The sequence below is a fragment of the Scleropages formosus genome, chromosome 7 (genome assembly GCF_900964775.1).
Source record: "Scleropages formosus chromosome 7, fSclFor1.1, whole genome shotgun sequence".
Taxonomy (NCBI): Eukaryota; Metazoa; Chordata; class Actinopteri; order Osteoglossiformes; family Osteoglossidae; genus Scleropages; species Scleropages formosus.
Window position 1 is genome coordinate 18,130,063 of NC_041812.1, and position 24,619 is coordinate 18,154,681.

General features: G+C 41.9%; 1 protein-coding gene across 2 annotated transcripts in view; it reads right to left on the reverse strand.

The window, feature by feature from the left end:
- Positions 1-905: 905 nt before the first annotated feature.
- Positions 906-24,619, reverse strand: part of cdh13 (cadherin 13, H-cadherin (heart)) — a 334,841-nt gene continuing 311,127 nt past the window's right edge. For both annotated transcript variants that reach the window (XM_018726675.2, XM_018726674.2), the window contains 3 exons: positions 18,949-19,182; positions 14,749-14,967; positions 906-2,619 (listed from right to left, as the gene is read on the reverse strand). In XM_018726675.2, coding sequence (XP_018582191.2) covers positions 2,612-2,619; positions 14,749-14,967; positions 18,949-19,182 — 461 coding nt within the window. In that variant the 3' untranslated portion in view covers positions 906-2,611. The remainder of the gene's footprint in view (positions 2,620-14,748; positions 14,968-18,948; positions 19,183-24,619) is intronic.

Consider the following 24,619-nt stretch of genomic DNA (forward strand, 5'->3'; position numbering starts at 1 on the left):
CTGAGCATTCTTGAACTGACATTGATTTATTCATTTCAGTGATCTATGACCTTCATACATCCTTAGAGACACCCCATAATAATTAATTGAACTGCCTTCATTTCACCTTTTGCAAAAGGGGGTCGAGCATATTAAAGTCTATAAAATTTACACAAAAATGTCCAACAAGGCTCTTCACAGTGCGCTTTCGCTCTGTGCAAGCAATGACCTCATCTGTTTATTGATCTAGTTTCCCAGAGCCATCATTCTTTGTCAGTGGAAATGTCAACATATGGAACGCAACATGTGGACGACCCATCTAGCATCGGCTGTCACAGTTTTTTTTTTAGGGACAAAGATTAACCTGATGAAGACACTGACCTGTAGAACGGGTGTCCAGTCAGACAATTCCATCACAGCCTTGAACCGTCAACAAGAAAACAAGCTCTTTCACGACATAAAACAAGAAAGAGAACATCTGAAATTGTGTTTTAAATTTTAATGCTATGACTTTGAGCACAAAAAGAAAGTATATACTTCTAGGAAACTTGAACAAAAAGCTTTGCTTCTATGTACACAACATAACGGTGGTTCTCAGCTTTTTGCATTCTTATAAAGTTCTTGCTAACTGATCACCTATGAATAATCAATTTTTCGATCATAAAATGGTTCGCATTTAACCATCTCGTGTTATCCATCAGACTGCTATGTTAAGCATCATGTTCACAAGCCAGTGTTTGAATACAAGCTTTAGAGTGATTACTTTCATGGTTGTAGACTAATGTTCCATATAGAATTTGTGAAGTTCCAGTGCAGTATTTTCGTGTCTAAGGTCACCCTCTGCATCTCAGTCTTCATTTGCACCAGAGGAAGCCAGCTGAGATGCCATATGTAAAGCCACATATAAAAGATCAAACTTCAAGAGGTGGGAGGTACAGTAACAGGTTTATTAAATCAGTGCAAAAGACAGACATAACTCATTCATAACGTCGTCCTTTAGTTGTGTTTGTTCATGACTTATGGGATCTTTTACACAAACCCACAGACACACACAATTTATAAGAGCTCAAAACCGGCCACCAAATCAAGGGTCTTGCGTCACTTCTTTGAGTGATTTGGGGAGGGTAGTGCTCTTTGTGGAGAAGAACATAAACCATGAAACACGGGGCACAAAGACTCTCAGTCTGGAAATAAACCTAAGATTTCCAACCCTAAAACACCCCCATGTTCTCCAAAGACTGGAGCATGTATGTTGAAAAGAGAAATAACATCAACAACATTAGAAATGGTGCCCTAAATTTTGCAAAAAAGGTTCCTTTCTGCTCTTTTTGTCCCTTTTTTGTGGTTTGGATTGGGCGTATTGGGTGGTATACAGCAGTCTGCAGTCAACAGCTTACAGCTTAATATATAATTACAGAGATAAAACAGAAAATATATAGTGTACTCTCTTCAAGTTTCACACTTACTATAGGACATATGCTGTATTCCACTCAGAAACAACTAATGCAGTAAAAACAGAAAAAATAAACCTTGTCCTAAGAGGCGCTTAATACTGCAGAAAAGCAATGTTTTGTTTTTCACTGTCCTCACGATAAGAAATGAAACCCAGCATAGTACTGTGGGACAAAAATGGGGAGGGAACAGTCACTGGCTCTCTATTTCCAAGAACTCAGGATTTTGCACTCTTTCTATGCCCAGTTCTTCACATGAAAAAAGAACAGAAAGAGGACAGCAGATTAAGAGAGAGGATAGAGAAAGGAAGTCCACTCAGAGGAGTGTGGACTGGAAATTGGACAGCGAGGGACAGCCCACTCAAAAAAAAGAGGACAGTGGAGGACACTTCTTAAACCAGTGGATTGAAAAAAGGAGAAACAGGGACAATCCATCACAGGACAGTGGACTGGAGAGAGGACTGGGGGGGCAATCCATTGCTGAGTGAATAACATAGAGGACAGAAGGGACAGTCCCCCATAGGAGAGTGGACTTGAGATAAAAAGAAAAAAAAAACAGAGAGAACTGTATTCACAGAATGGTGTGAAGAACATTAGAATGGCCTATTTCAGGGAGAGTGATCAGAGCAGAGGACAGAGAGAGAATAGTTTATTGATCAAAAGGAGGTACAGAAGAGAAGGGGCAAAATGAAGAGGATCTATTCGCGGGAGAGCAGGCAGGAGCGATGACAGAGGGAGACAGTCCACTCACACAAGGAGGAGAGGAAAGAGGACAAAGGAAAGGTGAAAAGAGGGTAACCTAGAGAAACGAGGGAGAGGTCATGAAATAGTGGAACACTGAATGGGCTGGGATGGAGCCATGGGGCTCAGAGAGGAGGCAGGCCTCAAGGAGTGGGTGCAGCTCGCAGAGAGGGCTACAGCAGACAGAAGTGAAGGAGCACATGGGAGTGGGAGACTTGCGGTGCCAAATAAAATGGAGAGAATCTATGTGCAGACCGAAGGGGCTTACTTTGCAGCGCGAACTGGAGATCCTGTAAATGTACTCTTCAAAGGGATGGACCTTAATGATCAAATGTTTCCTCCTATTTTTGTGTTTCTTGTGGTGAGAAATACTGTTTTCTCTCTGTGTGGTTTTCTTCAACGGCGAAAGAGGAGCACAAAATGCCAGGTATGAGCAGACTTTACAGACCTGAAGAAAGCAAAGAGAAAATGAGAAAAAAGTTTGTTAGTTTTAGTTCAAAAATACACACAACACAAAGTCTACAACAGCTTGTCCCGAGTGGGGTGGCGGCAAACCGGAGCCTAATCCGGCAACACAGGGCACAAGGCTAGAGGGGGAGGGGACACACCCAGGACAGGACGCCACTTCATCGCAAGGCAACCCCAGCAGGACTCGAACCTCAGACCCACGATAGAGCAGGCCCCAGCCAAACCCGCTGTGCCCCCGCGTCCCCCTAAAAATACTAAATGTAAAATTTCAAGTACTGACTGGCAATTCTTTACACTTCTCAGTAAGGCCAATACGGGCCCACCATCATACACCTGCCTACAGTCTAACACAGTGTCAGACCTCCGTTAAATGTCAACATATTCGCATTTAGTGTATATCTTTATTTACTTGAACATGCAGACATGTAATTCATAAATCTCACAAATTTGAACTCCATTTGCTGAACAACAAGAATAGATGGCAAATGTAACGGGGGGGTGGGGCCCAGTAGGTTGGACTGGGTCCTGCTCCCCGGTGGGTCTAGGGTTCGAGTCCCGCTTGGGGTGCCTTGCGACGGGCTGGCGTCCCGTCCTGGGTGTGTCCCCTCCCCCTCCGGCCTTACGCCCTGAGCTGCCGGGTTAGGCTCCGGTTCCCCGCGACCCCGTATGGGACAAGCGGTTAAGAAAGTGTGTGTGTGTGTGTGTGTGTGTGTGTGTGTGTGTGTGTGTGTGTGTAACGGAGAGGGTAAAAAAATATATATTTTCAAGAAAATCAGTTTGAATGCAAGTCCGCAAGCATTTTTATGCGTCTCTTTAAGCAGCTTAGCAAAGGATTCATAAACAATTGCTGTATTACTTATATTTTCAAATTGCTCTTATTTACCTTCATGCTGCTTATACTACTTGGTTTAAAGCATTCAACCATTTTTTTAAATCACTTCAACTTTCACTTCGAATTTGGTATTATGTATTTTTATGACTGCCCAATTTTTCTGCAAACATTTCAACAATCATTTTCTGTTTTGTATGGTGCTACTCACTCCGCATGAGCTTATTATATAAAAAAAAACCATTCCCCATTTCACTCTGGGAACCTGTCATTTGGGACTGTGAGTGAAGTATTTACATAGATAGAGACATGTGGGTGGTGGAATGAAGGTATATGATCCGCCTAGTGAGGCTGGTTGACATCTCACATGGTCTCTTGGGTGAGAAGACCCAGAGGGAGACCACTGGTTCCTTAATGTCTGCACAGCAATTCTTGATTCCATTGCACATAAAAACACATGGATGAACCCACATATATGCTTCCATTCAAAGCAACTCACAGGTTAAGAACATTTCAGTACAGTACCAGTTCATAAATACATAGAGTATTTAATCAATTACCTGCAGCTTTGCTTGCAATAGTGCCAGTGCTTCCAAAGATAACCAACGTGAGTGAAACAGCTGGATGACCAGCAGAGAGTCCATCATAGAGGCACACACATAAACTCACACCCAACGCACATCCGCCCAGAGAAACACACATTTGCTCAGAGTGGTGAGAAGCCCTATTGATTCTCTCTTTCTTGCCCCCGGACCCCCTCTCAGTGTTACATGTTTCAATTTCTGAAGTCCATCACTTGGGGTTGTTTGTAAAACCCTGTTTTCACTGCATTTCTAGAATCCCTCAGGCGTTATTACTTCAGCTCTCAAAACAGTCGGAAGAAGTGGCGGAACCCAAGCTGTTGAAGGGAAGCCTGAACAGTCTGGTGGCTTTCTGCAGCAAACAGTGTCTCAGTGGAACCCATTTGATTTACTACAACCACATCCACATGAGTGCAAAAGCATGAGGGTAATTTTGCCTTTCATTCCTATAATCATTGTGACTTTAGTGTTCAAATAAAGCCATTATAACACATGTCTTATAGGACATGATAATGTGCATAAATTCATAGAGTGACTAAGGTAAAATAACGCTTACATGTGCCCATAAGAGGTATGTGACTTCCTTCAAACTTGAAGTGCAGTAAATGGTGGTGTATTAGGTGAGGTTACAAGAAATGCACAGGCCTTGTCTTCAGTTTTTCCGCAGTTCGCTTGGTGGACTCAGCAATGCACAGGTTTCTGATGGACCAAGCCCAGGTAACTCAATTCACCCAACAACCTCCATTAGTTACTCATCAGTTATGCAGAATTGGGGATTTTTAAATACCTCTCCTAGAAGATCAAACAATCTTTAATGGATTGAAACTGTCATTAATGAAGCCATTTACTTTTCTCATTTCGAAGAGTTGTAATGCTTTCCAAAACTCTGAACATGCCACCAGCAGATGTCATCATATCCGTGATTAAAACCACCCTAGAAACATTAATGCCTAAACAAGTCGATATCCCACAGCCCATGCCTCTCAAATGTTGTTCAACTCCCATAAGTCCGTACAGTGATGTGTGACATCTCTCCCCTCTTCTCCGGCAAATGAGATTACGGGGCAGTCGTGACAAATGCGAAACGTAATTTTGGTAGACGTTCGAAAAGGCACCGGAGCGTGGAATTCTGATTTCGTGTGTGATCAAAGGCAGTCCGATTCCACGGCTAGAATATTGAATGGGAGGAAGTATTGATTTCTTTTTTGTTCCTGCAGTCGTCCGTTCGACTGCCTCCACTTACTGTAAGTGATTGTGAAAGGAAAATGGAAGTTGAGCAATCTCCAAAAGCACGGCCAGGGGAGGCGGCACTTGAGCTGGCGAAACATCCTGCAAATGTAATCAAAGTACAGCTCTCTTTAGTCACGGAAGGGGGCTCTGTAAACACAGCGGGTTATTCTCCTTTTAGGCAAAGGCACGGGGCATAGAACATGAAAATTCACAACCAAATCCATTCGTTTCAGTTTATCGGAAAGGCTACAAAACTAAGGGCGGTCCACTGGATAAGAGTGCAAACAAAGAGTGGGCCTGTTAGGATCACCTGGCTGGCACCTACTGGAATGGGAAAGGCCAGCGGCGTGGTGGGAATAGGAAGGAGCGAGGAAGAAAGAGCGAGCCGTTTGATCTAATTGCTATCACGGAGATAGTCAGAAATAGCTTCTGACGACCAGCATCTGGAAGCTCAGCAAACAAGATAACTCACACGCCTGTCCTCTCTCGACTACCTACTCCAGCACCGTCTTTCTCTCCTTCCGTCTCTTACACACATTGCAACACGCAGACACACTGGCACAATCACATACCAGTCAAGCCCATTCACACACATATAAGCACTCAAGCACAAAAATGCTAATGAACATACACACATAACTGCACATCCATGTACTCACATGCACATTCCACACAAGGAAGTACACATACACACACACACACACTTGGGTCACAGCACAAGGTGAGAGGCATCCAACTGCCACACCTCAGCAAGCTGAGAAATATTTCACAGCAAGCTCCTTTCCCTTAAATCCAGTTGATCCCACTCCCCTGGTCATCCGTTCTTTCCTCCCACCCTTCGAATACCTCAGAATGGACGCACATCTCTGTGGATGTGCAAACCCGTCGTTCATTTTCTCCATCAAACATACAAACCATCTCATCATTTTACCTGAAGTAAAAGTAGTGATATGGTGTTCTGAACCTCAGCTGCAAATTAGCTTAGAAATATAAATTTTATTATCTTTTTAATTAGGCAGGATGAATGACAAATACGAGCTTGAAAAAGCAAGTGGATGAGATCTGCACTGATCAATTTCTCTTCTCCCACAATGCCCAATTCCTGCAACTGACTGAATTGAATTATAAAACAGCTGTCTCTGCAGGAAAGTGCATCAAACCATTGGTCACAAAACAGCAAATGCTCATCACAAAACAAGAGAACTAATACAAACAGATGTTCTGATGTTGATGGAACCTGTCAGTGCTTAAGTTGCTCTACCTGTCCAATTCTGTGAAAGTCTATGGAGACCCTTTCCTGGGATGATAAAAATTATTGTGTTTACAGAGTCTTGCCTATGTAGACACCGCAGAGGCTGTTTTTTTTTTTACATTGCTCCCCAAACTAGTCATGGTCCAAGCACTGCTTCTAAACAGACCCCAACAAAGGACAAATTGACTCTGTTTTTTCTATACATATACAAAAATCTTTAACAAATACCTCCCCCTTTTCAGGACTTTGATGATTATGTGCAGTGATTGCAGAGACAGAAGAGTTTGGTTTATGAGAACTCAGAGTTAGAGACAGTTTTATTTAATACCCCTACTTTCACTTGTGAAAAATTTCTTCGTATTTTCAAAGACCAAATTTAGATTCTAACACCTCAGACAGCTGAGTGGTGCAAGACCAGACCCCCCATGCAGTCTTCAGTTACAGCTTGACTCATGCTCTGTTAAGTACTAAACCCCTATTAACCCTTATTTGCAACTTTTACCTGGCATAATGTCAGTAATTATGCCCCCATTTGGACTACCCAAGCAATGTCAGCTTGTTTAGGAAATGTGAATTCATTTGCATTGTATGCATTGATTTCTTTTGTCCTCACTGTTCTGTTTTTTTGCATTAAAGGTTGAATTAATAGATAAACATTGAGTAATATACAGTATATGTTTGTTTTGTTTGTGAGTGTTTTAAAAATTTCTAATATATAATAACTACAAAAGAGCAGAGACACACAGCACTATAGAGTAATCCATGAAGGGAAACTGGACTGCTATGTTGTGAAATGTGGAAGTGGAAAGCACTCAAATTCAACTCTTGGTGACCACTCCCAGGTTTTTACAGGTAAGGGAGGAACAATCGTGGTTTGCCACTGGGTTCTTCCATGACTGTCTGTAGGGTACGAACACAGGGAGAAACATGCAAACTCCACACACTTAGAACTGCACTCTGGGTTTGCTTGAATGCTCACCAAAGAGCTCAGAAGCTATGAGATACTAGCTTTATCCGGCATACCAACACATGCCTCTACTATGATACCTCATGTTAATTCTTTAGGGAATACTGGCCATTTTAATGAGATTTGGAGATATTTTAGCATGAACAGGTGTCAAAGTTGATACTCAGGAAAGCAGGAAACACTTTTTACTATTGAAACTAATAGTCATTACATCTTTGATTTACAGGAGTTCAGGATTCAAGAGTTTTTCCGGAATGCATTACCTCCGAAAGACAAAGGACTCACAGGCCGACACAGCGTTTGTGTGTTTTGTAAGGTATGGGATTTTTGCATGCATGGTAAACAATCAAACATATATGCAAATCCTAAAGGCACCTTTCTGTCCAGAACATCATGTTCCATGAGTCTTTCCATTCACATGTTTGTCTGTGGACTGGTGAGTGCATGGTCTGTGGATGCTCAACTCATAAAATCAGGCAGCCAGATTGCATTTCTGCCCAGCAACCTCTGCAGACGTCACCGGCTGTCTCAGCACAGCAGGCACGCTGCTGTCTGTTCGTGTACATAATACACACTTTAAAACCAAGCATGTGGTTCTAAACCTGTGATAAAACATAATTGCTTGTTTCACAGTAGGGTGTTATAAATTCTCTGCATAAATATTACAGTTGTTGAGAGGATTTTTGAAATTCATAAAATTAAAGTAATTTCAAAATAATAGGTTATTACAGCTTTTTTGCTTACAGTGAGAAGCATGTCGTTGCTAATGGGAAAAAAAAAAATCCTTACCGGCTTAGCGAATGGAATGGTGGGAATTAACTGAACTCATCACATGAGACTGCAAAGGTTGTTGAAATATATAAACAGAACACCATCGTTCAAGACGTGACAGCAACCCATGGAAAAGGAAAGAAATATGTCATCGATCAAAGTATCATACTCCCAGACAATGTACCATACTAAGGAACGATGACACCACTGCTATTCTGTGTTCTGTTGAGGTCTTAAACAATCCATGTCACTGAAAACTAACAGAAGGTTTTTCACGAGGTTGAATACCATATCAGTAGTGTTATGCAGAGGGGGTGCGGTGGTGCAGTGGGTTGGACCACAGTCCTGCTCTCCGGTGGGTCTGGGGTTCAAGCCCCGCTTGGGGTGCCTTGCGGCGGACTGGCGTCCCGTCCTGGGTATGTCCCCTCCCCCTCTGGCCTTACGCCCTGTGTTGCCAGGTAGGCTCCGGTTCCCTGTGACCCTGTATGGGACAAGCGGTTCTGACAATGTGTGTGTGTAGTGTTATGCACAACCTAGTCATACCCTAATTCCATACTGTAGTTCATGCCAATGCTATGATTTCCTTCATCTTTTTCTATGTTTTCACACTAAAAGCTTTTGCTGATCCAGTTATGGTGTGTGGGGCATTTCTGCTATGATGGCTCGGGTCCAGTTCTTCCATTAGATGACACTGTCAATGCAGGATGATATGCTGCTATCCTTGGTGATCATCAGCATCCCATGATGCTGCATTATCTCAGTTCTGGGGCAACTGTCTTCCATCCTGGAAGTTTTCCATTTCACAAGGCAGAAGTCATCAGTGGGTGGTTTGAGAAGAATGAAGACAAAGCTAACTATATTCCTTTGCTCTCAATATTTTCTCAATAATCTTATTGACTCCTAATTCACTCTTAAATGAGCATTTTTGGGACTGTCTCATGAAATGATATAGAGTGGGAATCTTGCTTTAATTCAAATATAGAGAAATTACTTGAGGAGAAAGCTTCCTATATTCTCCCTCCTTGTTGACTCTATGTTACATTGCATCCATAGGAACTACTAGTCATTACTGGTTAGTATTTGTCAAAATATGTGTAGAAGAGGTGTGGCCAGCTGGAGAAATAATGGCCAAGCTGAAAATCAAGTAGAAAGAGAGTTGAAAGAAAGCTGTCTTTTGACCTTACTTATGTTTGTGGTTACAAAGGCCCCATGCTCACCATGATGAATTTGTTAATGTTTTGCTTTCGGGGTTTGAAATGTACTTTTAATTTCTTATTTATATTTTGATTTTATTCTTTATCATATTACTAGAAAAACACAATATTCCTGCTTAGTAGCAAGCATTAGAAGTCCAAACCTGACTGCCACAAATAATGGAAAAACAAAAGTTTTGAGCAGTATGTATATCTTCCAGGTCACTTACAGAGGCCCAGCAGCTTATTATCTTTTCATCCATTATCTGCATTATACCCACTAATATGGTAAACCACATACTGTAACAACCGGGTATAATACTTCTTCACTTGTTTGACTTAAGCATTAATGTGCATAAGTATGTGGTGCTTCTCTTTAATTCAGAGCACTTTGCTATTCCTGTGACTCAAGCATCTGCGTGACTGAGTTTCCATCTCCTGCTGACTGTACAGCACCAAAGTTCCACTGCAGCACTGAGAAAGTTTTAGTCTGTTTGCCAAACACTGCCCTGCTGCCTGGAGAGCGGGGAAGGAAAAGGTTCAGGTGAAAAAAAAAAAACAGCGAGGTTGAGATGGCATGGGTGAGGGTGGGGCTGCGGTTCACTGCGGTTGCAGCCAATGGGTGCATTTCAAACGGGGGTTAGACAAGATGAGACAGGACTACTCAGACTGGTACGGTGCCAGCATCTAACAAGACCTGTGTTAAACAGTCCCGAAAAGTCGCCGCACTGCATGTAGAATCCAGCTGCAGTGCAGGAGGCATGAACTGTAGGATTTACACATAAGCACACTCCCATCATATCTGTCTGCTAAATCCTAGGAATTTATATGCTCACTTGAATAAAAGAATGTGGCCCATGGCATTCTCTACTTGACGCAGAGAACACCTTGCAATAAATAGGGAAACATGGATTTTTTTTGTGATCTATTTGTCATCACTTGGGGGACCAAAGACGAAGTGACAGAAATGAACGTAGTGATGTCTGGCCATAGGGTTGGCAGAGTCCCTTTTATGGAGCTTCACTGAAAAGCTTTCCCACTCACATGTAGCAAGAGTGTTTGTGAGCATCTTCAAGCATGGACAGCGCAGTGAAAGTTTACACGTCATTCATGGCAGCCTCAGCTTTGAATTGAACTCATCACGTGAGCAGCAACAGACAAAGAAATGAAAATCATTACATGGAAAAACACAAACAGCCAGCTTCAAAAGTATGGACAATGTCACTTTGTGCTTTTTTTATTCTGAATCCGGCAGTCATACTAAATCAATGTATCTGCCACCCTTGTGCAAAGCAAGGACGTCTTGTTTTCATGGTGTTTCATGGACCTCTTGTAGCAGATACTGTTGGTTATTTACAAAGAGAATGTGTGGGAGTGTGAAACACAGCGAAGTAGCTGCAAAGTAACAGCAATTAGTTGGGCACCCATTAGAAGTAACAAAGAGGGCAGTTCTTTGTAGACAACGTAGAGGTGGACACTAGCTATCACTATCTCCATCTGACAAGGTCAGATTGTGATAAAAGCAGATTCACCTTATTCTGCCAGGACAATCAGTGACAGTTCCCCCTGGAGAGTGGGTGTATGCAAGTACACCTGGAAAACTCAGATGAGCCGCCGGGGTATCCAGTACACAACTGCAACCTTGCAGAAGAGATGCAAGTATTTAAAATGCCTATAAAGACATTTTCAAACTTGAAATTTCAAAGTATGACAACCCCATGAATTATACTTGCAGTGGAAAATGGTGGAACTTGAATTGGGGAATCTAATTTACCTGTAGTGTGTGTATGTGTGAGACACTGCTCTGCTGTGATTGCAGCGAGTTTACTCTTGTATATCTACCAGTGTAAATCACCTTGGATAAAGGTGATTTCACACACACATTGTCTGAAGCTGCTTGTCTCGAGTGGGGTTGCGGCAAGCCAGAGCCTAACCCAGCAAGACAGGGAGTAAGGCTAGAGGGGGAGGGGGCACACCCAAGAAAGGACACCAGCCCGTCGCAAGGCACCCCAAGCAGGACTCGAGCCCCAGACCCACCAGAGAGCAGGCCCTGACCAAACCCGCTGCACCACTGCACCCCCAAGGTGATTTCAGCTAAATACTATTTAATAATCATTGTGTGTCCCTTTGAAGAACAGCATCTTCTAAAAGAATAAATGTAATTATAAGTTTAACTACTCAAAATACAGCAGGTGAGCAAAAGGAAAAGAAAAAAAAATCAAAGTAAGAGGAGAAGCAATGCACAATGGCAGACAACATCAGCATAGAATGGTCACCCCCCTCTCTACGCAAGGTAATAACTAATCAGTGAAAATCTACAGCAACAAAATTGTGCAGGATGATATGGGGAAAATGGGCACTGTCTAGGACATGGAGCTGACAAATATAGCACACTGTGCTAGCAAAGAAAGGGCCCAGGAGGAGGAAGTGAGAGATCGATGGCAAGATGCCTGGCACACTGAATCATGGTGACCAGAGGGGATAGCGCATCTAATCACTAACATCATGGTCACCCCACTACAGTCATGGTGACCATGACTGTGCTGACTGCAGACACAGGAATGTCCCAGTCACACACAGGCTTAAAGTACATAAAGCAAACAAACATCTCAAAAGAAATGAAGCAGGAAAAGCAAAGCTAGAATCTTCAAGAGGCTAAATTATAACTATAATTGGGTGCAAAAATGAAGGTGATGTTCACTCTGCAACAAGTTTTTTTAAAAATGAAAACAAAATTCAATTAAAAATAAAATTTTCATATCTTTGAAAACTCATTTAAATTATTATATATTAGAATAACAACATAACAAAGGAAGGCGTAACAAGGTTTCGCTCCATTAATTACTCTGTAATATTGTGTAGCTGTCTATCTCTGCTCTTCCACTGCTCCTTCGGTTCTTTATTAGCTATTATGAACTTAAATGTTCACAAAAACGTACATATGTGTGATACTTGATGTTTGTGTATTAATTCAACTTTAAATGTAAAAAAACAAAACCCTAAAGACAAAGGCAATCATTAAAAATAATACAAATTAATTCACAGTAACAAAACAAGTACACATTGTTTGGATAGTCCAAAGAGGGGCCATGATTAGCAAGATTATAACAGGTGGAACTGTTACATGGTGTTTCTGATTTTGTGCTGCTCAGCTGCTGGAAGGTGCACAAAATCCAAATTCGGTCCTCGTGTAAGTGAAGTAGTGCCTCTGAAGCTGAAGTACGGGTATTAAATGAAACTCCTGTAAAATTAAATTCCCGTAATCGGAATGTGCATATCTCAGGGGTGTGATTGTAACTGACAAAATTTCATTGTCATTATATCTATCTGTTCATGTATTCTAAATTAAGGTACTCTACCTGAAGTTATGCAACTTGTACAGTGTAAAGATATTGTGAGATTTATGCACAGGTTAGCATGGCAAGTAGAAACATGGTGCTGAAGATGTCAGCAAAATTGAATTTGCAGGAGTGCGAGATTGTGTGCGACAGTGAGAATAGGAGCCTGTACGAGTTTGTGTATATCCTAGAGAATGAGCATGAAGCAACAGAGTCGGTATCTAATCACATCCCCTGCACACCAATTTCTTGTTTCAATGTCTATCTTTTAAATAAAAAAAAAATTCCCACACTCCTTTCTAACAGGCGTGGGGCTTTCTCATGACAGCAGGACAGCAATGATTTGGCAGGAGCCCTGCTTTCCATGATGTTCCTCCAGGTTCCGAGAGGATATGCTGCCCTCTTTATGGCACCTTCTCTCTCTCTTTTGCAAACACACACCTGTGCCGTACACACTCCACACCAAACAAACACTGCATTTCAGATTGCAGTCTGTCCACACTGGCTTTTGCTTTGTCTCTGGCCACTGAAATATGGCCTTCCCCAATACTGACAGTGCCTGTCAGTGTCCTTCACACAGCAAGGAGAAAAGAATAAAGGCAGGAGCAGGAAAGGAGGGTCAGTGTAAGACACACACAGCTGCACTGGCAGGTTTTACGCAGTCAAATGCTCTATTATCTGATGAATTACAGATATTTCTCTATCCCCTCATTCTCTATTGCTCGCACAGCGCCTAGGGCTTAGTGAAAATCCCAATAAAATCCTAATAAAATTCCGAATCCACATTCAACAGATGATTAACTATCTGAAAGTTTAAAGTTGTTTTTTCCTCTTTTGTGGCTCAATCAATTGCTCCATTTTAGCTTTGTACTCATTGGCAGAGTAAATTATTCATGTCATCACTTATGGTATAAAATTAGATATACTCCTTCTTTTCAGAACAGGAATCCCAGGGTAGAAATGGTTGATTAATGGGATCAGAAGTGCTGTTAGTTTGGAGAAAGCTGACAGCGGGCTTAAACTGTGAAACGATCAGGGTTTAATGAGTGGAAGTTATGCCTCGGCCCAGGACACCATGTTTTCTGTAAAACTGGAGGTGGAGAAAGACAGATGAAAGCCTGGATAAGACTACCCTGCCATACAAGTTGAAATGAGGTCGTCTTTCATGCCTCTAAAGTCTGCATCACCTGAGATACAGGTTTAGTGCTAATCTGTATCCCTGAGCAAGGTACTTAATTTAAATTGTGGTAAAATGCTACACACAAACCTCAAATATCTGTACAACAATAAGGGTTTCATTCAAAAGCAAAAAAACCATTTGCTGGTCACGTAAAAGCTGTATTTGGGATATTATACCAATTATATCATTTAGGGATAAAGACACCATAAATAGAAGGCTAAGAGCTGTAGTATAGTAGTTACATCAGTATCATCATTGGAATACTGTATGTGACTAAAATGTCATTGGTAAATGATGACAGAATTATTATTATCTTCTTCAGCATCTCGGGAATATGAGCTATTGCAGGACATTAAGCGCACGTGAATATGTCCCGTTCGCTCGTCATTACGCTGATATGTGATGACCTTAGAACCGGCACATAACTCCACAGCTGATGAGGTGCCATGGGCGAAATACGAAGCGCCACTGTTTTCATACGTCCACCTCTGCCTTTGGCTCTGTATTTTCTCTCACACAGCAGTGCGGCGCTGCTCCTCTTGCCATGCTTCCGCTGTGAGAACCTCGCCCGCCTACTGGATCCATTAACGGAAAGCACCACTTTCTTATCCCTGGGAGAAGATGGAAGTAAAAGCTAAGATTGCTTTCCTTTTCATAACTGTCCTTGATACCCCTCCTTTACTGACCTGGCCTTAAATGGCTGTGAGTAGCGCCCTCAGCCACCTGTCCCCTGCGGGGAAGTAGGGACATCATGGGATGGATACTCACAGAGGATTGAGAGCAGGGCCAGGCCCAGGCAAAGGGGCATGCTGGAGCGGACCAACCAGGCACTGTTGCAGTCCATCTTGTTCTTCTTGCAGGTGCACACCTGGACTTTGATCTCGGTGCTGTTGGAGAGCTGCGGCACCCCCGAGTCGGTCACCAGCAAGGGCAGGTTGTAGTTAGCACGCTTCAGGTTGTGTAGCAGTGTGACCTGGGCATGTGTGTCTGTGGGTGTAACACAAAGCGGAAACAGGGTGTGTTAGACATAGTGCACACTCTGGGTTGAACTCAGCACGGGGAACCGTGTGAGTCGTCGCCATTTACACTGCCTGCCCCGAAAATTTGAGGATCACCTGCTGATGTTCACATGACTGCATGAGCACCATGTAAACTGCTTACTAAGCACTGACATTTTCCTGTAATTGTACTGAGTTAGCAAGGCCTGGGGCAGTGGGCAGCCCATTGCCCTTGGACCCCCATACTTGTGTTTCTCCTTATGCCTCTTGTTTCTGCTTCTCCTTTGCTTTCTGGCGATTTCCCACACTGGTTTTTGAATGCATATCATAGATGTTATTCTGTATGCAGTGATTATACATTATTTTCTGTAACAGGTTACACACTATTTAGCAGTCGCTGTGCAAAAATAAATTAAATTGTTACAGACTCACTCTGACACACAAAAGTTATAATTAATACATACTTATCAGATGCACATAGCCTTCCTTCTACTTGTAAGCATTCCTTCAACTTTGGTTAAGATTATTTCATCTATGTAATAACTCCCCTTGTATTTGCTTGCTCACTATTGCTTCATTCTATTGCTGCAGCTACTACACAAATATTATATGAAAACAATTATTCATAAACTGGGGAAGAATTCCTCTGTGTTACTTTAAAAAGATTAAATGTACATAATTCAATGGCATGGACTGAATTAAGCTAAGTACATGAATTGAAATTTTACTGAAGAAAACTGAAATACATTAAAAAAAAAAAGTATAGTCTTTAGATGTATGCCATGATGCAGAAGAATAATAATTATTTCCTTTAAATTTTAAATTAAACAAGGGAAGGATATATTCTTGATATGTTTCACTTGTGTTCTTGTTATGTGTTTAAAAAAAAAAAAAACATTGCAATATAATAATAAGGGGCACAGTTTTGATCATTCTACCAGTAAAGTCTTCACACAATGTGTAATATTTCATCCTGGCAGAAGGCAACTTGTATAACTTAGGGAGGTACAATGAGTAATTAACCATTAGAATATTCATCATAGACTCTCACTCACATTCTATCACAGAACTTGAGAAAGAATGAAGACTGAGAACAATTTCTTGTAATAATAGGTTGGTGTATTTGCATCTGCAAATGTGCCTGCAGTTGTGAGCACCATTGTACACTAAGGAACTGGCCAAGTGGTGGCAGACGCAATGAAAATGACACACATTGTATATCATGATAAATCATTGAAATGGGGCTATGATGGTGGTTAGCAGAACATACTGGTACAGGTCATACACCATCTCTCATAAAGGGAGAGCAAAGATCCCCCACAACCACCTGTGTGGGACTGAAAATGAAGAGAACACAGGAGTGTACAGTTCTGCCTTTCATTCACCTCTGCTGTGCCTTGTCATCCGCCAGGGCACATTTCTATGGCGCACACTCTGAGAAAGCGATTCTTCACAAAGCTTTGTGAATGACAATGTGCTATCAAAACACAAACACACCAGTGCTTCAGTTACAGAACTGTGCAACTGCTTCAGTCCAACCCCACAGGGGTCATTTGAATATCTAGAGGATGTCAGATGACAGACTTTAAAAGATGAAATCTTGGGTTTTCATTTGGCATGACAGGTCTCCCTGTATAAAAAGCAAACAGCATATCTTTGGACTGTGGGAAGAAACCAGAGCACCTGATTAATACCCACACAGACACGGAGAGAAGATGCAAACTCCACACAGACTGAGCAGGGATCGAACCCACAACCTCTCACAGCACCCAGGCGCTGTGAAACACCCGCACTACTCACTGTGCCACTCAAAGAGGTGAATAAAAAGGTGAATGAAGGGCAGAGCTCTATGCTCCTGTGCTCACTTCATTTTCAGTCATTTTCACTACAACTTTGAAATTGACCTTCTAGACAGATAAATGGATAGATAGACAGATATGCTGAAGATGTACGTTAAGATATGCAAGACGGCTACAGTTTATCTTAATGCTTTCAATGAAACTAGAGGTGGATATGTCATTGCCACTAGACCTGCTGTGGAAAATCTCAGCATGGATATAATGGATGAGCAAAAAATAAATAAGAGGAAAAAGATGATTCTCACTGAATCCTGTCTCAAGGCATTGTTTTAGGTGTGACCAAAGTAGGGATCCACAGGAGACCCTCGGATGCTCCTTAGGGCATTCTATAATGCCTGTTTCCATATCGGCTGTGTTCAAAAAGCAGCGGTGACTCCTGGGAGCTGGGGAGGAGGGGGTGAGTGACCAGAAACGAACGCAGAACAGAGAGAATTTAGAAAGTAGGGGAGCCCCTCTCCCTCGCTGGTTCACTCAGAGAATCGCTCAAAGAACAGAGAGCTTCGGGTCTGGGTGCCTCACTTGCAGGATTTCATCCCACCGAGACACGGCAGCAACCCTTTTGTTCCAGACACCCCCGTAGCCAGTGCAGCTCCGTGCTCAGACTTGTAACATGTTTACCCAGTAGACACCTGTGATCTGCCACTGCCAGCAGGTGACTTTGAGCATCAGAGGCAACACCTCAATCCAAACAACATTACAATGGCAGAGTGGTTAGGGGGAAAAAAGAGAAGCAAATGTGGGGTTATGTTTTTCCCTCTAATTATGCTAATTTATACATTAATAACATCTGCTGTGGTGCTGGTGTAGAATTCGGTTTAAATCACACATGCAAGTTAAACCAATAGGAATTAACATGACACTTGAGATATGTATAAAACCTCTAACCTCCAAGTCAATTCGAAGGGAATTATCACGGTGTTATGGGGGATATATAAACCAGGTCACATGAGCAAATTAGGGGAGGGTGGATCGGAAATGTTGAGAAAAATCACCGTATTCACTGCCAGTGGAGACACACAGCTGGTGTGTGGTCTAGTGCTCATTGGGCTGACAGACCAAATATGGGAAACATTCAGTCCAGCTTGCCATGTCAGGGAGGAAAATTCAAGCTTTCTTCCACCAAGGATGAGGGAGGTCTACATATACCATACCATACCTAGCAGAGCCATCTGAATGATGTCACTTCCCATGTGCTCATCCGCTGAAAGTCTGGTAAAAATGGAGTTGAGTACCACCACAAATGGCCGAGCAGACCAAACAGATGTTCAGCACATCTACGCTGAGAGGGATCAACCAGGAGAGGAGGGGGTTCTTATTTTTAATTGCCTCTATTTCTGAACAGAGCTGAAAGGGCAAGAAAAGAGCAGGCAATTTGCGCACCGTGTTTAAATGCAGATTTGACTCTCAGAACCATTCCCACCAAAGCAGAAGTCTGCAGCTGAAAAGCGACCACCCAGCGATATCCTGTGTTACTGACATGTTAACGAGTTAAACCTCCACCCCAGACAGGCATTCCTGTTGTACCCCATCTATAAAGAGAATAATGAGGGTGTGAGCCTCACTCATCAATAATACTTCAGTGCCTGTGATCAAGGTATTTTTCCTGAACTGATACAGTAAAAATACTGTAAGGTACAACTGGTACACTGGAGACAGCTAGTAAGATAGTGGTTATAGCCCCTGCCTTTGGACCCAAGGATTGCAGGTTCAAATCTCACCTTGAGCTGTAGTAACCTTGAGCAAGATACTTACCTAAATTGCTTGAGTAAAATTACCCATCTGTATAAATGGGTAAATAACTGTGAGTAGCTTAACACTGTAAGTTGCTTTGGGGACAAGTGTCAGATAAATGTAAGAAAACCCTGCTGTATAAATGGATAAATTACACCAAGGTTCTGTGGATCAAAGAGCCAAGTTAATAAGACATTTAGTTGTTGCTTTTTTCCAAAACGACTTACAGTGCTGAGCTACTTGTAGTTGTGAAATTTGCACTGGAACAATTCAGGGTAAGTACCTTGATCAAGGGTATTACAGATGAGGTGGGATTCAAACCCAGGTCCTTTGCATTAGACATAGGGACTTGTGCATGTAAGTAGTCAGGTCATGCTCACTGTTGATCCTGCTGACTTTCCACGTTTTCTCCAGCCCTGGCTGTTTCCCAAGCTCGATGCTGAAGGGCTCAGCGTTGGGGTAGATGTCCTTATCTTGTCCACCCAACACCACTACATTGAGGTCCTTGGCATCCTCGCACACTCGTGCCACGGATGGGGACACGTAGGGTGCGTTGTCGTTGTCATCCTCTAAGGTGATCACCAGAGTCCCGGTGCCGGTGGCTGGGGGGCTGCCTGAAAAGGGGACAGAGTGACCGTGAGCCAAGCTAGGTTCATCTCATGGGAGGTCTTACACGTGTAACTGTTGCACGACTCAGAGCAATACTTTTCACTTTGCCTTTGTCTATGCTCTCAGGGTGTCAGACATGGTTCTTGTTGTCACTCTGTTAAGTTATTTCTACAGCGGCTCCAGAAGTTATGAACACAACTGAGATCTAGTCTGTCTAGAACTCAATTTGTTCATAACTCCAAAGTCACAATAAGTAAAATTTACAAAATGATGTCCCTCCATTTATGCGCAGATTAAGGTCTATCAAAACCTCAAATAAAAAAACTACAAAAAATAACTATTATACTATTATGCTATAACTAGAACTATTAAAGTACTGGTGAAAAAGTCCTTTACCGACGTATGAAAGTAAATAGCATAATATTCTTAAAAACAGAGAGAAACACCTGGTGATTCAAAGGTACAACCAAATTTGCATTTGTCTGTGAGGTGTTCATAAGGAAAATGCCTCCGAATGGCACTGGGGCTGCGTGCCACTTCTCGCTGAAGAACCTTCTTCTCTGAGAGTAAAAGATGGTGCAGGTGGAGGGAGCACACACAGCCTCCTGTGTACCAGGCCTATGACTCTCTCACACACACACACACACACACACACACCCACCCACCCACAGAGTGTCCGCAATTTTACTGTTGCAAACGCCATGTACCCGCAACCCCTACAAACCGCCTCTATATAAAGATGATCTCATCCAGGTAAAGTGCTCAGTCTACTGCTGGAGACACATCCACAGCGCGATCTTTTACAGCTCAGAACGATTTCTTTTTAGAACCCGAACAGTTAACGAAACATTCATTCCAGAGGTGTCCAACCTTTTCTAGCCAAGGGCCACAGTCACTACTGTGAAGTGGTTAAGGGTTTTTTTCTGTAAAAATCAGTGTGACACAAAGAATCTGAAGTGTTTAAAGAGAAACAAATATTTTATTACATAATGCAACAGTATTAATTACATTAACTGCTTTAACAAGACACTATAATTATTAAAAGTTGTTCATTTCACCTACATAAGCTTAATTTTACCGATAACACCAAAATGTCAGTGTGAAAATCATTCACACACACACACACACACACACACACACTGTCTGAAACCGCTTGCCCCGACCGGGGTTGCGGCAAACCGGAGCCTAACCTGGCAACACAGGGCGTGGGGCTGTTGGGGGAGGGGACACACCCAGGACAGGATGCCAGTCCATCGCAAGGCACCCCAAGCAGGACTCGAACCCCAAACCCACCAGAGAGCAGGACCCAGCCAAACACACTGTGCCACCACACCCCCCTCAGTGCAAAAATGTGCCTCAAAATTTTACACTCTTGCTTGAAAAATACGCATTTTCTGCTCAAAGTCAGTAGAAAAAATAAAGAAATGAAAAGGCAGAGAAAGGAATATTTGAAACCATGTTTTACTCAAATATCTTACTCTACAGTGTGAAATAGTGTATAATCAGTTTAATGTAGAACTATCCCATCGCATCATATGATACTTCCATATCAAAGCACTTACCCCCCGGATAGCAGACATCCATTTTACAGAAATTCGTTATCGTGGACGGAACAAATTTATACCCATTTCTACCCTGAGAGCTTCAGCGTTGTGGTGGACATGATTCCCAAAAGTTTCTGCGTATAGCAGACCGCTTCCCTTCCGCACAATTACTTTTCAGTTAGATAGCAAACAATTCCTGCTCTCAGTTACGACCACAAGACAAATTGCTCCACAGTACCATCCAAAAGCATATGGCCTGCTTAGTTGCCAGCCTTGTGTTTTTCCACATATTGTCGTGTTTTGTTATTTCATGATAAGACTGCTGCTGAAGGTGCTAAAGTTTAATCATCATGATCATGAACATCATCACTGACATAAAAGCTACAAACTTGTCTGGGAGACTGAATGTTGACACTAAAGTTGTTAGGATGCTGATTTTTATTTATTTTTTTAAATAATTTTCATTGCATTTGTTTGCTGTTTTGACAAAGACAAATAATTAGTGCTCTTTTTGTTTAGGGCCAATTATACTTACATAAATTTTACTATTCATTACTCATACTGTGGAACTACCATCCTTTTTCCAAAGGTAATTATGTGTACGTGTTGTGCTTTGTTTAATGGATTTTTACATTGTGATATTTTGATAGAAACGCTATAACTTTTTGGGGACTACATTGCAATTTTCCTCCATAATAAAAACTAGAAATGGATATTTTATTTAATTGAAATTCACCTCCAAGTGGTATGTTTTCATGAACAAATACATTAACCTGGGGAAGAGTGTATTAGAATTTTTCTTGCTGTGTGCCATTTACACAAATCAGCGTGCAGCACTAAGTATCTTAAACAACACATTCATAAAGCTGCATCTTTATAAGAAAAGGAATTATCTAGCTTTACTACTAACCCCAGGTGATGTTCTAATCAGCACCGCACACAGCTCATAAAATGTTTAATGTTATATTTCTCTCAAACAGACGTATTTAAATCTATCTAAACACAAAAGAGAAAAATACATTCCATTGTTTAAAACAAGACACGGTGAAACGGTGCAGTAAAAGTTGGTGTTTTGTTGAGATCTGAGCTCAGTGAAATCCTCTATCACTAAAGACAACCTGGGGGTCACAGGCAACGAAGGCTAATTTGAAAACAGAAGCACCTCTAGGGGTACAAAATAACTTTAAAGAAACTCCTAACTTTCACTTTCACCCCAGAGCAACACACCACACCGGATACACACACACACTTCTCTCTCTTGCCATTTCTCACTGAGCTTTGACACCCTAGGACTGGGATGGGATCCAATGTGTCAAAGAGAGAGATCCAACTGGTTGGAGATGTTTTTTGTTGGCAGGGCTGAGTTTATGCGCTCGAGACAAAGAGCTGTAAACTCATATTAGGTCAGGTAATTGACTTTTCAGTCTGGTTCATCCTCCAGCACCTCTCTTCCATGCCTCATGTATTTGTCTGTGTTTGGAAAGAAACAAACTAGGTTTACTTTAGAATCACATGTCAGCAACTATGTCTCTTTCTCCTAATGTAATGCACAAATTGTGTTTTTGCTGAGAAAATCTGCTAAATGAATACATGTAAATGTATTATTGCTGCTTTCACACAGAGGTATGCTTCCCAAGTACTAGAACTCACATGTAAATAAGCCCATCTTTTCAAGGATTTTATTACACAGAGAGCTCACTGAAGCTGAAGTTTTTTTTAAATTTTTTGTAATTGACAGATTCTCTCTTGTTCTTTTAATTCATCGGTCACCTTGACTCTGGGTTTTCTTGCTCTCCATAGCACTGAAAAGTAATGGCAGCATCTGCTTTCTTGACACAGCTCAACAGGCAAGTTATGACATCATCTTGTAGATGAAGAAACAAAGGAAAAGTGGGACAAATTCGGTAAAGTTTAAAGACACCCGTGGATTAAAGCTTTGTTTTACTTTACACAAAAGGAGGTGATGTGTAATCTAGTTCCAGAGAACGGTGTTTGGCTCTGTGACTGCTAGAACAGTTTGTGTACTAGTGTTCTCATTAGGACTAAGCGTGTGCTCTCAGTAGGTTTTGTGTTTGTGTCCTCATTAGGGTCGGGTTCGGCTTCTCATTAGGACCGTGCAGGGGTTCTCATTGGGACTGCATTCTTATTGTGGTTTTTTTGCTCGCCTTCTTCCCATGCTCGTAATTGTGTTCCCACAAATACTTTTTTTTCCAACATTTTTTAAAACTTATTTTATTTAATTTATTTGTTTCAAACAACACTGGTAAACATTACAATAAATCACTCGATAACTTTAAAGAAACAATCCCTCGGAGCCTTGGTTTACGGCGCCGTATTTGCAGGGTTTCCGCCACCCTTCAGAAGCAGGAGAATGTATAGCGAATTATTTTTCCTCTCTTTTTACACAGGTGGTACTGCCAACTGTTCTGCATGAAAAGAATATTAATGCACAGCTGCTGCCATTTTTCACTTGCTTTTAATAAAATATAAAACAAAAAAGAGAATAATAAAACTGGCTGCATCTGCAGGAGTCGACGCATTTTGCTGACCAGGGCAGAGATGCAACCCTGGCAGATGCTGTGACAGACAAATGTTGTGGTGTGTTTGGGGGAGGGGGGTGTGTGTGCCAGGTCTTCTTCAACCCCAGCACCATAATGGAAAGTGAAATGGTTGACACCTTGCACTCAAAGCACCCAGGTTAGATTCCTACCTCCTGCTTTTGTACAAAGTATATAGCTTACCCTGAAAAATTTGCCCAGCTGTTAAATGGGTAAATAATTGTAAATAATTGTTTAACACTGAAAAAAAGTGTTAGGTGAAGAAATAGAAATGTAATAGATAAATAAAAAGAAATGTACTATAAGGCAGAATAACTGCGCCAAACAAACATGATTTCTATCATGCCTCTTCCAGCTCATCATCTGTCCACCAAGCCCACAAGTCCTCCAATTTCCACATCCATCTGCAGCTCTGGATGTCATGAAATGGCAGTAATGTGACGCATATATAAAAATCATTTCAGAAACTGAACCTACTGCAACTTTTTCTTCTTTCATTACACTATGTGCAATTTGCCTTTAGCAGTACAGGTCACTGCAGAACTAAATTAAATGAACATTAATTAGAGCCATTAATATAAATCCATATTTTTAATTTTTCAAACATATTAATTTAAGGGTACATAAAAGGACACATAAAGTGGATGTTGTAAGGTTTCCCTTCTTCCCTTGGACTGTGCTTGATCCTCCATCAGTCTGATATATGATCAGAGCTTTCTTTGACTTTCACCCAATGCACAGAAGCTCTGAAAAAGTGCACGTCGCTCTCTCTCTCGCCGTGTTAATCAAAGCCACACTGCAAAGCCGCACTCCATTCCAGCAGAATGATAGGAGGCACAGAGAGAAGATGAAGCTACATGTGACTCCATAGGGGTGTTGGAGACTAATGGAGGACAAAAGAGCAATCTGTCATAAAACAATTGTTCTTCCTCCTCACATGCAAACAACGCTGGGTTTAGGACTATAATATCTACACATTTATCAGGATGCTAGACCTGGCCCAACTCTCACCTTACTTAAACCCCCAAAAAGAGACATGGTCCTACATAAAGCAAAACGGGAGATGAGTATCCATCAACGACTTCAACATCACAGCAAGCAAAGCCCTTCTTCAAATCACATCTGAACTGGGAACGTCAGTGAAACACAACTTCATTTCATATTACATCCGTAACCTGATACACACAAGGACCATGACCCCATTTATTATCATATCCACACATTCACCAATACCGTAAAAGGTGGTGCACATGGGTAAAGAGAGCGGTCTAGCCCATCGCCACATTGGCCTACCTCCCCGAACCACACTCGCACAGCAAAGAACACAGGGCCCACCTCAT